At 35.4% G+C, this 15,068-nt stretch overlaps 1 protein-coding gene across 3 annotated transcripts in view; it reads left to right on the forward strand.

Annotated features, from left to right (window-relative positions):
• The window catches only part of Slc4a4 (solute carrier family 4 member 4), a 335,968-nt gene that overhangs the window by 262,266 nt on the left and 58,634 nt on the right, over window positions 1-15,068 (forward strand). For all 3 annotated transcript variants that reach the window (XM_071614333.1, XM_027950854.2, XM_071614332.1), the window contains exons 15-16: window positions 4,979-5,049; window positions 13,833-14,024. In XM_071614333.1, the coding sequence (XP_071470434.1) occupies window positions 4,979-5,049; window positions 13,833-14,024 (263 nt within the window). The remainder of the gene's footprint in view (window positions 1-4,978; window positions 5,050-13,832; window positions 14,025-15,068) is intronic.

Here is a 15,068-nt window from a genome sequence, read left to right on the forward strand (position 1 = left end):
AATTGGGCTAATATTTAATAAATATCCTTCAGATACTAGGCATTTCACTAGGGGATTTTAGTAAACTGTTCTTTAGAAAAATATTTATTTTTTAGTTATAGGTGGACACAATATCTTTATTTTATTTTATATGGTGCTGAGGATTGAACCCAGTACCTCACACATGCTAGGCGAGCACTCTACCTCTGAGCCACAACCCCAGCCCGTAAACTGTGTTTTAATAAGACTGTGTGTGTATATTAATCATCACAAAAACCTTGAGAGGTAGCTGACTTTTTTCCATCAGCAAATTCTTTCTCTGGGTCATAGAGCTGGAAGTAATCTTAGCACCTCATATTTAGATCTTACCTGATACTGGACACTGTGCTAACAATTTTGCCTATATTTTGTATTTAATTTGCGCAGTAACCTCATGGGGTAGGTGTTTTCGAATCTAGTTTCACAAATGAGAGGAGTGAAGTAACTTCCTCAAGACTTGGTGAGGGAGTTTGAGGGGTGCTGTTTTCAGAAAGTGGCAAGCCAAAATCCAAGCCCAGTTTGCCTGATACTCCCTTCTCTACATTGTGATGTTTGGTCCACTGAAGGAGACTGTTCTGTTCTCTGTGCTAGTTGTTCATACTGGACCTCATGGGCTTGAGTGAGATTGTACATATTCCTGACAACATAACTGCTAATGTGTACATCAGAAGAGCTATGGGTAGTTCCTGAAAAAGGATAAAGAGGGTCAACCTTTAGCAGTGCAACTGATATTCCCTATGTGGGAGATGTGCCAACACTGACACGTAGATGTCACCTCCTTTTTCCTCTTTGAGGTCCCACAGCTAAAGCCAGGCTTGATCTCTTTGTTGGAAAGTCACAGACACACTTTAAAATGTTTAGTACTGACAATATTCATTCCCCCCTTCTTGAGGATCATGGGCATTTGATATGTGGGAAGAAAGAACGGGAAGTAAAAATTCAAGTAACAGAAAACCATGCACCTGTGGAAACTCCCTGAAACCAAGTGGGATGAGACCATCATAGTAGTATTTGGTTCAGTCTAAATTAGCCAAATTCTTAGAACAAAGAGATTCTTTACTTCATAAGCCATGTTACTGAACAAATAGAGACAGAGTGTATTTTGGCTTTTCCATTTGACCTTTCCATAATTTTAATCAAGGATATCAGAGATTCCATATAAATAGATCATTTTACAGTTGGTTGCCAAATCATTTACACTGCATGAGTCTGGATCCAAGTGGTGACCAACGGCTCTTATAGATCAAGCTCCCAACTGTAATTAATTGTTTTCTCATCTGTGAGCCTGAAGAAATTTACTTTTAATCTTATTTATGGACTCTACCACACCCTGCCAATATTTATTTACAGAAGTGCTTTTTTATATATTTATTTTGAAGTGTTTCTTTTGAAACAGTTGCTTATTAAATAAGCAAAGTATTGTATACTTTTTCTTGTCCTTTAGATGCAGGTCTTCTGGGATTTTGATAGCCAGTGTACTTTAATAGTTTGTCTTAGAGGAAAATGAAAATATAAAGGAATCTAAATGAGCAGAATTGATGTGCATCCAAAACTTGAGAGCAATTACTGAAAGTCCAGATTGGAATCTTATTTTAGTACACTGCTGGCCTTTATTATCCATTATTCATTTTCTTAACCCTTTTTTAACGTAGAAAAGTGTCTGTCTTATGTATGACAGGAAGCTGATGAAATTGCATTAAGTAATCTAGCTCAGGAAGAACAACTTCTCAAATACCATCTAAGTAGTGCCTGTGACTTAACATATGCTGTTTCTTCAAAAGCTCAGAGGATCAGACATCTCAGCTCATAACTGAGATGTCTCATCATCTAACATAGGCGAGTACTATCCTACCTTCCTTGAGTTCTCTGGCAACATAAATCATCTTGATTTTTGTGATTAGAAACTGGATAGGAGGAGAATGAATGTTGAATGAAGTCTTGGACCAGTTTTGCTTCTGATTGACTCTGTAATACTAGGAAAGTAATCTTGCTTCAGAGTCCATCTATTATACAAATCAGGTATAAAATTATGCCTATGATTTGTTCTGGGGTGTTTTTATTTTTATTTTAAATTTTTTAATTGTTTTAATTAGTTATACATGACAGTAGAATGCATTTATGCACTTTGATATACATAGATGGGATATAATTTCTCATTTTTCTGAGTGTACATGTTGCAGAATCATATTGGTCTTGAAGTCACATATATACATAAAGTAATAATGTCTGTTTTATTCTACTATCTTTCCTATCCCCACATCCCCTCCCCTCACCTCCCATCACTTCCTTCTACCTAATCTAAGGTAATGCTATTCTTCCCTAGTGCCCCCTACCTTACTGTGAATTAGCATCCACATACTAGAGAAAACATTTGGCCTTTGGTTTTGTGGGACTGGTTTATTTCCCTTAGCATGATATTCTCCAACTCCAACCATTTACTGACAAATGTCATAATTTCACTCTTCTTTAAAGCTGAGTAATATTCCATTGTGTGTGTGTATATATATATATATATATATATATATATATATATATATATATATATATATATATATATCACATTTTCTTTATGCATTCATCTATTGAGGGACAGCTAGGTTGGTTCATAGTCTAGCTATTGTGAATTGAGCTGCTATAAACATTGATGTGGCTGCATCACTATAGTATGCTGATTTTAAGTCTTTGGGGTATAAACCAAGGAGTGGGATAGTTGGGTCAAATGGTGGTTCCATTCCCAATTTTCTGAGGAATCTCCATATTGCTTTCCATAGAGGTTGCACCAATTTGCAGTCCCACCAGCAAGGTATGAATGTGCCTTTTTTACCACATCCTAGCCAACATTTATTGTTGCCTGTGTTCTTGATGATTGCCATTCTGATAGAAGTGAGATGAAATCTTAGAGTAGTTTTGATTTGCATTTCTCTAATTGCTAGAGATGTTGGACACTTTTTCATATATTTGTTGATGAATTGTATTTCTTCTTCTGAGAAGTGTCTTGTTCAGTTCCTTTCCCCATTTACTGATTGGGCTATTTGTTGTTGTTGTTGTTGTTTTGGGTGTTAAGTTTTTTGAGTTCTTTACATATTCTAGAGATTAATGCTTTATCAGAGGTTCATGTGGTAAAGATTTTCTCTCAGTCTGTAGACTCTCTTCTCAGGTTATTAATTGTTTCCTTTGCTGAGAAGAAGCTTTCTAATTTGAATTCATACCATCTACAATTTATGGATTCTTGATTTTACTTCTTGTGCTTTAGGAGTCTTGTTAAGGAAGTCAGATCCTAGGCCAGTGTGGTCAGATTTGGGTCTATTTTTTCTTCTGTTAGGCTAAATGAACAAATGGAGTAATTTAATAAAACATTAAGCTTTTTAGAACAAAATAGTAAAACAAAACCTACAAAAATTATTAGTACTAATAATTTACTAACATTTTCCTTTTTGGGAATAGATTCTTGTTTCATTTTATTGTTTAGGCCAGATGTCCTTTAGTCCATTTTATTCTCTCTCATTTATAAAGAAACAGAGTAAGAAAATATCTAGTGTGCCTATGACAGGAAACACCCTGACAATCCCTACCTTTAGGCTAATAGTTTCACAATGCAGAACCTTCAAAGATCAGAGTGGATTCCAAAATTGAGCAAAACTTGGACTTAGATTAAATCTTTTCTCTCCTTTAGTTTGTTTTCCTTACTTTTTTCTTCTGCCTTTATCTGCTCTCATTTATTTATTTATTTATTTATTGTCATGAAAGACTCATCTTTCTAGTTTCCTTTATTAACAGTAAACAAATATTTTTGACTTTTTTGTTAGTTAAGAACCAGACTGGTTAGATTCTAGGAAAAAGTAGTAAACAAGGTATTCTCTTCTCTTCCTCCATCCTCCATCTCATATTTAAAATGTCATCCATCAAATAAACAGTGATGTGTTTTTCTTTTAAGGTTGGCATCAGGAGGATCTGAAACATGGCAAACTAAAAGTCAGGTTAAGGGCTTTGATTGGACGGGGTGAGGACCATGCTAATTTGCATTTCAAATGTTAAATCAACAATGAGGTCCTCAAAGACAAAAAAATGATAGTTGTAATTTTGTATTTCCATAAATAGAGAATAGTCTGTTACAATTTATTTTATAGTATATGTCTTCTCACAAGAAGAGAGATTTATGGGACTGGGGTTGTGGCTCAGTGGTAGAGCACTCGCTTAGCATGTGCGAGGCTCTGGGTTCGATCCTCAGTACCACATAAAAATAAATAAAATAAAGGTATTAAAAAGAGAGAAAGATTTATCTGATAAGCATTTTAATAAAAATATTATGTTTTAATTTTCACACCCATAAAATTTTGAAAAATGAATAAATATTTCCAAAGGGATTGGTTTAAAAAATGAATTAAGTTCTTCAGTGATATCTTAAATAAAGAAATGATGCCACATTTTATAATAGTAATTTTTAAGTTAGATTAAATATTGTTTTCCTTTAAATTTACATTATTTAGTTAGTGCTTATTTTCATCATTTGCCATGATATACTTTCTCACATGTGGTCCAAATTTCTAAAAGTTACTTATTCTTATTTAGTTCTTATTTAGTTAAGACCCAATTTATTTGAGATTTTACTGTACGTGAAGCCAGTGATCAACTTAATCATTAGCAATCATTTCTTTCATTAGTCAAAATATATTGAATGTATTTTAGTAATATGTATTTTTTTGAACTGAAACAAATTTTATTCCATTTTCTTAAATGTTGTTTCTTATCAGATTAGAATACAACAGATGTGTTTAAATCTTTGATTATTTTATCTAGATAAAAGTGAATCATTATAATAAAAATTTATTGTGCCCTTTTGTTGCTATTAAAGAATTTTTAATAACTGACTTTATTTAAAAAGAGACATGAATTATGCTTTAAGATTTTTTCTGTTTTATTTTTATGGTAAAAAAATTGTCCAATTGTCCTTTTCTTACAGTTAATATCTCAATATCTAATGATACCATACTGGCCCCAGAGGATTTTCCAACTGTTTCTTCTACTGACATGGTAAGTGACTTAAATTTCAAACCACCTATCTGCTGACCGTATACTGTGTACTTTTTGTAATAATAATATTCATAATATGATGTCATCTCCCATTCTGCAATCCTAACATGAATGAACATTTAATAATCCTCTGTACTAGAGAGACTGAAAAACAACACTTTTATTTGCTCTAGTTAACCTTTTTCCTCCTGTTGAAAAGAAATTGAAGCCACAGTTTATTTGTAACATGCTTTCGAATCTTCATAAGAATTTAACTTCTATATTCCATTAACTGTGACCTTGAAATATTTTCACAAGGAAAAATGAGAGTTGTGGAAAAGAGAGTCTGGTATTCTCTCTGTAGCATGGTTAAGAATTCTGATTGGCCAAATGGTGCTGTGTTCTCTTCACTAAGGGAGATTGCAGCAGGACATTTCCCCTGTCACTTAGAAAGGCCTCCATCACATGGTATCCTTTCCCATGGCTTGTAACCAAGGATCTTTAAGGGACTGGAACTAAGCTTTAAAAATGAGCTATTTTGCATGGAAGGTCACACACTGGAAGGAGACTTTTATATTGGAGAAAAAGGGGAAAGTGCCATTTCAGGCTTCTAATTGTGCTCCTTTTATGCTGAATATGGAATCTTACCAAAGAATATCAGCCTTTCAGTTTTAAAGACAGAAAGAATAATACCTTGTATTGATAGAGTGCCCATCTCTCAGGAGACCAGAACACTTCTGCAGATATTATGGAGTGAGTGCCCACAACATCCCTTTCAGAGATGATGTTTTGTATCCTTCCTGGAAAACTCTTACATGACCCCATTTCTCGCTTATTTTCATATTCTGTGGCTCTTGTCTTGACTTCTTTCCTCACTGTTAGAGTTTTCTCTGACTTTCTTCAAACCTTACCTCTCTATTTTTTCATGTTTGATTTTGTGTGTGTGTGTGTGTGTGTGTGTGTGTGTGTGTGTGTGTGTTTATGAGAGAAACAGACAGAGAAAACAGGGTCTGCATAGTGCTTCACGTAGAAGGACTTTGAGTGACATTTTGGTGCCAGACTGCCTGGTTTCAAATGCAGGGCCCGTAATTTAACAGGCTGTAGACGCTTCTCAGTGGTCTATCTGCAGCATGGTAATGATAATAGTTCACAGGTAGCATAAAGGTCAAATTAATAGATAGGCTGTGCTTAGCAGGCTGACATGTAGTCATCTCTCTTCTGGTGTTGGGTATGTTACTATTCTCTTTATTATCACCACACCACTAAACCATTCTACCTCCATAACGCAGAAGGTTAGTAGGGAGAAGAAGTTAGAAGCCACTGCTTTTGATAGACTGCTAAGTCCTCTGTTTGCTTGACCATGGCAGCTCTGCTACTCTGAACCTTTCCTAGGACACGCAGTCATCAGGACTTCATTTCTTTGTTTCCATTTTAGTCGTAATTGATGTTGAGAAGGTGCAGTAGAAGTGACATGCAGCCCCTGGGCCAGCAAGCCTGCCTCTCACAGGGCCCCCCTGAGAGCATCCTGTCAGAGGAAGGAAGGCCTTTTCCCTTCAGCTTCATTAGCATGAAGACAAGTTTTCTTCTTCCTGGTGGTAGGGGTATGTTTCAGCGGGAAAGAGCAGGAAAGAGCAGGAAAAGGGGACATTTGAGCATCTAGACAGAGGCTAGAACTCTAGAAAAAGAGGCAGTATTTTCAGCATTTCCATTTATTGTTGAAACCATTGCGTTTTATTTTGTCTCACCTTACCCAATTTTCCTGTAGATTTCTCACTTGTCATTTCCCTTTAACCTGCAAATGATTTTTTTTTTTTTAAAAAAGAAAGTCCCTGAAAAACATTGAAACCACACACAGCTGATGGATAGTGTAATTTAAATGAGGAGCATTAAGATCTGCTGGCTTCCAGTTTCTAGCTCTCAGGAAGGGCCCAGGTTTCAAACTCTGATATAAGTCTCTTCTGAGCAAGTGCTTGAAAGGATTAGTTAATATTTGTATTAACATCAAATTTCTTTTTTTTTTAATTAAATTGAGACATCCCTTACAGTACACAGTTCTGAAGCATTCATTGAAGTGAGTTTCAACAGTTGTGTACCTGATCCAACTACCATCCAAACAAGAGAAAGAATATTTCCATCATCCTGAAAGTCCCATGGAATGCTGTGTATCTTGTTTTGTTCCTCAGCTTTATTAGCCTTGGGAGATCTTTCTTTGCCTAATTTCTCTATCCTAAACCTTCAGAGGGAAGATTCCTTAGTCCTTTCAGAAGTCATTGAATGTCTCAGAGAGGTTTTTCTCAGCTCTGCTTCCCTGCCTCCCATCTTTTTATTTATTTATTATTTTTTAAAATTTTTAAATTTATATGACAGTGGAATGCGTTACAATTCTTATTACACATATAGAGCACAGTTTTTCATATCTCTGGTTGTATACACAGTATATTCACACCAACTGTGGTGTGAATACATACCTGGTGTCTACATACCTGTACTCGGGATAATAATGAGCATCACATTCCACCATCATTAATAACCCCATGCCCCCTCCCTTCCCCTCCAACCCCTCTGCCCTATCTAGAGTTCATCTATTCCTCCCATGCTCCCGCTCCCTATCCCACTATGAATCAGCCTCCTTATATCAAAGAAAACATTTGGCATTTGGAATTTTGGGATTGGCTAACTTTACTTAGCATTATCTTCTCTAACTCCATCTATTTACCTACAAATGCCATGATTTTATTCTCTTTTATTGCTGAGTAATATTTCATTGTGTATATATGCCACATTTTTTTTTATCCATTCATCTATGGAAGGGCACCTAGGCTGGTTCCACAGTTTAGCTATTGTGAATTGTGCTGCTATAAACATTGATGTGGCTGTGTTCCTTCTTAAGAAAGTGACTTTCTTGCCCTTGGTGGGAGCTACATGTGTCTAAAGGAGTTTTCTCTCTGGTCTCCAGTTCAACCACCAATCTTTCATGTCTTGTGGTGCATTTGGCAAAGACAATGAAAAAATTTGGTGAGTGAGTATACATCCTAGGACTCCTTTGAATTCTAATCTGCAGTCATTAAAATTTTGTTAGAGATTTGACTTATTTCTCCTCATTTGGATGTATCTTTCACCTGCTGTATCTTTTACCTGCTGCTCTGAGATGAAGCAGCCTTGAGTCTCTTCTGTTATGAAGGAGTGGTACTATTTTGAAATTTTGTTTATTTAGATTTCTTTGCATCCTCGTCTACTTGATCTTAACCTTTTACTTATAGTATCACCCTCAATTATATGTAAAAGGCCCATATTTTATCAGTCAATACTCAAGGAGAGTAGTGTAGGCCCTTTATTTATTTTTTGCTTATTATATTATCCAGTGAAGCATATCATGTCCATGCAGAGATGCTGTTAATCATAGGACTAAGAACTATTACCGTCACATAAATTATGCTTGACAGTCAGACATGGAAGCAAAAGTGGTTTGGTTTGATGTACCTTCAGGGTGATTCTAGGAGTTAACATTCATTTTCACGGGAAACGGAATGTCATATTAATCTCCTTGTGCATAGCATCCTTGTGATTTTTCTCCCATTGAGAAAGTCAAGTGTAAACATCATTTTGTCCTTAAGTCTCCTTGGATACATGTGCTCTTATTTTTAAAATTATTACAGAAAGTTCCAAATACACACTAAAATAGAAGAGTATAAGTGACTCTTATGTACACAGCATCTCACCTTAATGGCTCTCAACATTTGCCCCAACCTGCCTCATATCGCTCTCACTTTTTCATTTGGGGATGATGCTATGGTGTTTACATATTGAAATAAATCAGTCAGCATACATCCTACTGTTAAGAATTTGAAGCACAGCTACTCAATATAAGGAGGGTAATTTTCTTGAAAATGAAAGCCAGAAAAGTAGATTGAAATCAGTTGAAGACCCTTAGCAACTTAGCCCCATTTCCTTTACATCTTTTTTTTTTTTCTCACTACCCCTTTACACAAACAATCTGCTTCATCCCATCTGGCCCACATACTGTTAGCTTCTTCCCATGGTGAGCACTCATGCATTTAAAATTTTTTTTCTTTTAAAAATTATTATTATTTGTTATTATTTATTTGTAATTATTTATTATTATTTATGTATTCTATTTAGTTGTACATGACAGCAGAATGCATTTCAATTCATTGTACACAGATGCAATGCAACATTTCAATTCTCTGGTTGTACACAGTGTAGAGACACACCATTTGTGCAATCATACATGTACCTAGGGTAATGATGTCTATCTCATTTCACCATCTTTCTTCCCCTCCCCTTTGCCCAATCCAAAGTTCTTCCATTCTTCCCACAATCATCGATCAGCATCCACTAATCAGAGAAAACATTTGGCCTTTAGTTTTTTTGGGATTGGCTTACTTCGCTTAGCCTAATATTCTCCAGCTCTATCCATTTACTTGCAAATGCCATGATTTTATTCTCTTTTAATGCTGAGTAATGTTCCACTGTGCATATATACCATAGATTCTTTATCCATTCATCTATTGATGGGCATCTAGGCTGGTCACTCATGCATTTTTTTTAAATTTTTTTTTAGTTATAGATGGACACAATGACTTTATTTTGTTTATTTATTTATTTTTATGTGGTGCAGAGGATTGAACCCAGTGCCTCACATGTGCAAGGCAAGCGCTTTACCACTGAGCTACAACCCCAGCCCCCACCCATGCATTTTTAATAAGGACTTATTGGTTAGGCAAATGAAGCACTGTGTTCCCCCCCACATCTGCATTTTTGTTCATAGCATCTAATTCTTTTCCTTTCTTTTTGTGAATACATGAAGAAATACACATCCAGAGTTGGTCACTGGTATTTCTGTGTTCATTGCTCCCTTACTCTGTCATTCCTATATCTAATTGATTTAGCATTGCCAAATTTAACAAATAAAAATAAATATTGATAAATATTTAATAAACAAATAAAAATAAGTATTGAACAATATGTTAATATAACTATGTCCTAAATAGTGCATAGGGACAGGCTTAATAATAAAAATGTTATACATTGTTTAGCTGAAATTCAAATGTAACTGGGAATCCTGTGTTTTACCTGGTAATTCTAAATTGAAAGTTATTTTACTTTAATTTTGCCCTCTAGATAGAAAGGGTAGATAAATTGATAGAGTTCTTCCTTGACTGTATCAAATATTCCAGACCTGATGAAAGATTTTATTCACTCAGTTAAGTAAGATTTCTCTGGTGCCCACTGTGTTCTAAGTTGAACTCTCCTCTGTCTTGGTCTGCTATTTTCCTCCTTCCTTATTTTCTATTATTATTATTATTATTTTTAATGATGCACAGTCCCTTTGGCCCTCAAGCTCTGTACTTTTATCAGTTTTGTCTTTCAGCCATCCCAGTCCAACAGTTGCTCAGTCTTTATCTGTCTGTCCCTCTCTGATCTTTTTTTTTTGAATTTTTTTTCTCTGTTCTTGTTATTCTGGTTACCCCTTTCCCCTTTCATCCCCATTCTTATCCACCGTGGAAACACCTCAGAAGTCTTCACTAACCCTGAGAAATTTGTTTTAACCTTGCAGGGCTCTTGTGTTCTAGCTTATTCTTCATTACTGTATTCCTTGGAGAAAAAAATAGTCTGTAATTAATTGCTGTTGGAATTTTTTCACACCCACTCATATCTCAGCCCATTGAACTTCTCCTCTTACCTTGCACTCCGATGACATCCACAAACTTTTTCTCACTCCCATGGATGCACAGGATGGTTCACAGTCTTTTTTTCAACATCTTTGTAGTTGTAGTAAATCTGATTGATCCAGGGATCAGATCTTTACAGATGACTTTTAAGTCAGTGTCTCTTGACATCTCTTCTGGATTCAGCTCTCCTGGCTCATTAGACATCTCTTCAAGCACTTCCAAAGTCATAACACTAAACTGCAGTACAAATGAAAATAGAAAGTTATAAGTATCCCAAGAAAAAGACAGAATGTGTTGTAAGAGTTCTGATAGGCAGAGGGGAATTCTGTTCCCATTTGTCTTGGTCTTAAAAGTTCTGATTTTGTAATTTAAGCACTGCACGAAGAATTTTGCATAGGAAATAAAGGTCAAAACCACAGAGAATCATCTCTAAAGGGGTTAAGGACAGTGGTAGTGAAGTGAGCTCAGTTTCCTGCATCAAGCCTGTAGGAGGTAATGGCTTAACAAAGATGGTAGTGATGGGCATGGGTTAATTTCTTCATGAAATGTATCCTGCCAGAAGATATACAGAGTTAACCTTCATTGACATCAGCTCATATAAAATGACAACTCTTAAATAATAAGGATAATACAGATGTCTTTTCAGTGATATTTAAATAGAATTATTTATTTGATATAGCTTAAGTTTTATGGGAGAAGAAAACTGGGTGTGCAGAAATATTATACATGCTGAGATCATGGAAGCTGCCTAAAGGTTTTAAACTGAAGTCCTTAGGGAAAGATGCTGTTTGGAGGCAAAACAAATTTGATGTAATGATATAGAGAATCGTTTGGGGCTTACAAAATATGGATGCTGGTATTTTATGTTAATGTAAGCAAGAAAACATGCTCATCATTTATTTCATGTACACCTGTGCAGTTTCACTTCAATCTGAATCTTTGTAAGAAAATTGATAAAACTGCCTATTGTGATTGTTTCAATGCATCTCACCTCTTTGGGGAACTCTATGAAGAGGATTCTTGCTGATTATCAAAATGCAGAAGTGAAATTTGGGTACATTTTTGCTGATTTTAAAACAAAGAAATCTGTTACTATTACTATCTCTAAACTTTAAATGCATTTTCCTAAAATCATCCACATGCAGAAATCTAAAAAATAAAATGAGACATGATTAATCACCTTTTCCAGGAGCAGGGTTTGATAAAAGAGCAGTTATGCAATTCAGCTGTTTACAAGTTGAAGTTAACATAGAAAAATATTTCAAGGAAAGATCTAGAGTTTATTTTTTTTATTGACTTATGTAAGCACTTTACCTTTTGAGCCCTATAAAAATATGAACTCTTTCTGTCCAGAGAGTCGTTTATAACTAGGTTGCTCAGATCAAGAGAAATTTATAAAATGGTAAAAAAAAAAATGTTGGTGATATGGGTTTGGTGCGAGGCAGATCTCTTTCCTGTAATGGACAGGAGACATTTATCTGTCCACATTTATTTGCATGGTGTTTTTAAATAACTCTTCTGTTAGCACATGATACACTTATTAGTCCTGGACCCATAAGGATAGAAGTTAAAGTATTTAGAATGTTTCTAAGCTGAGACACCCATCCTTTACACCCAACCACTTTGGCATTCATTTAGACGGGTAAGATTTCAAAATCTGTCTCCTGGAAATGGCCATAATTGTCAAGGTATACAAGAAAACTTTTTGTGTATCAAAAGAAACTCACTCAAAGTATAAGCATTTAAGAAGACTCAAATATAAGAAATAGCTGCACAGGAATTTTAGTAAGAAAGGGAATGAGCTACCAGGAAACTGCTTATCACAGAAAATGTTCAAGCAGAGGATGAATGATCATCTTTCAGGACAATTGAATACTAAGGGTTTTGAAAAATCATGTGAAATTATCTCTAGATTTTCTCCACACTGTAATATTCTAGAAAAAGTTCCTTAGGCTTAGAGGCCACTAATTTTCAGTAGCCAGTAATTCAAGTAAATTGGCTGTTTTGGAAACAGAATCTACTACAGGAATTTCAGGTGCTGTTCTCAATAAAAACAGTGAAAGAAAGAGAAGCAGTTTGGGAAATGGAAGGAGTTAAACAAGGATGTGGTCTCAGCTGAGTTTAGCATTAGCCTAACTCCATGGGGAGTTCCAGGGCCTAAATTGTGCCAAAGAGCTGCTTCTACTTTGAAACAAAGAGGCTAGTTTTTTCTCTCTGTTGGTGATGGTCAGTAATGGACTATGAGAGACTCTAGCAGTCCAGGTAAGGTAGCTCTTGTGTGGCTAAAGGCAGTTCTCCAGGAAAAGAGCCAGTTGTTAGCTAATAGCAGCTAATTAATAGAGCACCTTGGGGTGAGTGCCTGACCATACTGATAATAGCCAAAGGGTTCTGCTGCGTATTAGAAACAGAAAATAGAGGAATGAGCTGCAAGAGACGAGTGCAGCACTGACATGACAGCAATATATGATAAGTGGCTTATATATTTGAGGCCATGTAATATAAGGATAGTGTCCTGTACAGGAAGCCACTGACTTTAAGGCATCACAGCCATTCTAATGATGGATGTCCGTAATGCTGACCTGGAGTTGACAAGAAAAAATGAGAAAAGAAATAGTCTATCTGAAAAGTGCTCGCTGAGTAGTGAGCCTGTTGAATGTTGAGAGCATTAATAGGGCCACCAAGCAGATGCATACAAAGCTGTGCACTGCCAAAGTACTTTTTGAACAAGAAAGGTGTTTCTGAGAGTCTCCCATTTGAGACTTAGGATGTTCATGTACCTCAGTTTACTCTCGGAGCATTGACAGGAAAGGACTTTGGGGTTTGTTTCCATTGAACAAATGGGTGATTGTAAGGTGGCAGCACAAGCTAGGTAACAAGTTGCATCTTTCTCATGTAGTTTCAGTAATTGCTCATGTCTGTGTCGCCTCACCTGTTATTCCAGTAAAGTCTTACCAAGTTTCATTCTCTAGAGGTTGTCTCAGAATTTTGCAGAAACTTTTACTATAATCCCTATATTGTTCATCAAGTATCAAAAGCTGCTTTTGACATATCAGTATTCCCTAAAACCAAAAAACTAAAACAAAAACAAAACTCTATTTTTTTCTTCTTCAGTACCATAATTCTACCTTTGACTGGGAATTTTTGTCGAAGAAGGAGTGTTTGAAATACGGAGGAAAGCTTGTGGGGAACAACTGCGATTTTGTTCCTGATATCACACTTATGTCTTTCATCCTCTTCTTGGGCACCTACACCTCTTCTATGGCTCTGAAAAAATTCAAAACCAGTCGTTATTTTCCAACCACAGTAAGTATCTGAGATTTAAATAATGTTTGTTGGATTTGCACTGCATTAACAGTAATACAATTTTAGCTTTTATTGATGCATTATAATTATACATAATATTGGGATTCATTATGATATATTTGTACTTGCACATAACATAATCTAGGGAAAGGGAGATACCAGAGAATGAAATTGCATAATAATACAGTTTTACAAAATGAAAATGGACCTATAGTTCACTCGGTCAATATAATTTTGTGCACTTTAAAAATTACATTCCAGTTCATATGGTATGTGTTTAACATAATTGAAACCCAGCTTTGAGAAACCTTCCAAAGATTGGATAGCATAATTCTATAATAAAATCTGTCATAATTTTGAATGTACTGAAAAATAGAATATGTCTAAGAATTATTGAGTAAAGAGAAAGACCTTGTAAAGGTATAATATGTAAGTATATGAGGGGAAAACTCTTCGTATTAATCAGGAATATCTGTGTTGTGGAATTTCTTGTTCATTGGCTGTATATGTGAATATTTTCATACTTGAATTATAGGCTGTAGGAGTAAACTTAGATGGTATTGTTACACTAGTACTGGTGTAAGATATGACTGTCAGCTGAGCCAAACTTTCCTTCTCATAGTGATTAATGCCAGAGTACTGATAATTGAACTGGGTTGTGCAGACTTCCTGTCTCCCATTAATATGCTTGAGTGAACTTGAAGTTAAAACTGTGGTTCTTTGAGACTACAAGATAAGGCCAACATTTAGATAATAGCATTTTTTTTGTTTACTTGTAGAATGAATCTAAGATAATGCTTTGCTTTACAGCTTGGTTCTTAGTATTTAGGATGTCAGTATTTCTTAGGTAATCTGAATTACACCTGATTTCTATCAGTGACCTGCTCTATACACCTGGCATCTCATGAAATCTTTCCTTTGTTTTTTGTGTAGAAGAACTTTAGAAGTTGAGTAGCACTCAATGAAAGGCTTTTTTTTTTTTCTTTCTAATTCCTAGGAAATTAAACTTAAGATATTCACTTTCACCCAAGATATTTTGGACTC

Source organism: Marmota flaviventris, chromosome 7 (genome assembly GCF_047511675.1).
Source record: "Marmota flaviventris isolate mMarFla1 chromosome 7, mMarFla1.hap1, whole genome shotgun sequence".
Taxonomy (NCBI): Eukaryota; Metazoa; Chordata; class Mammalia; order Rodentia; family Sciuridae; genus Marmota; species Marmota flaviventris.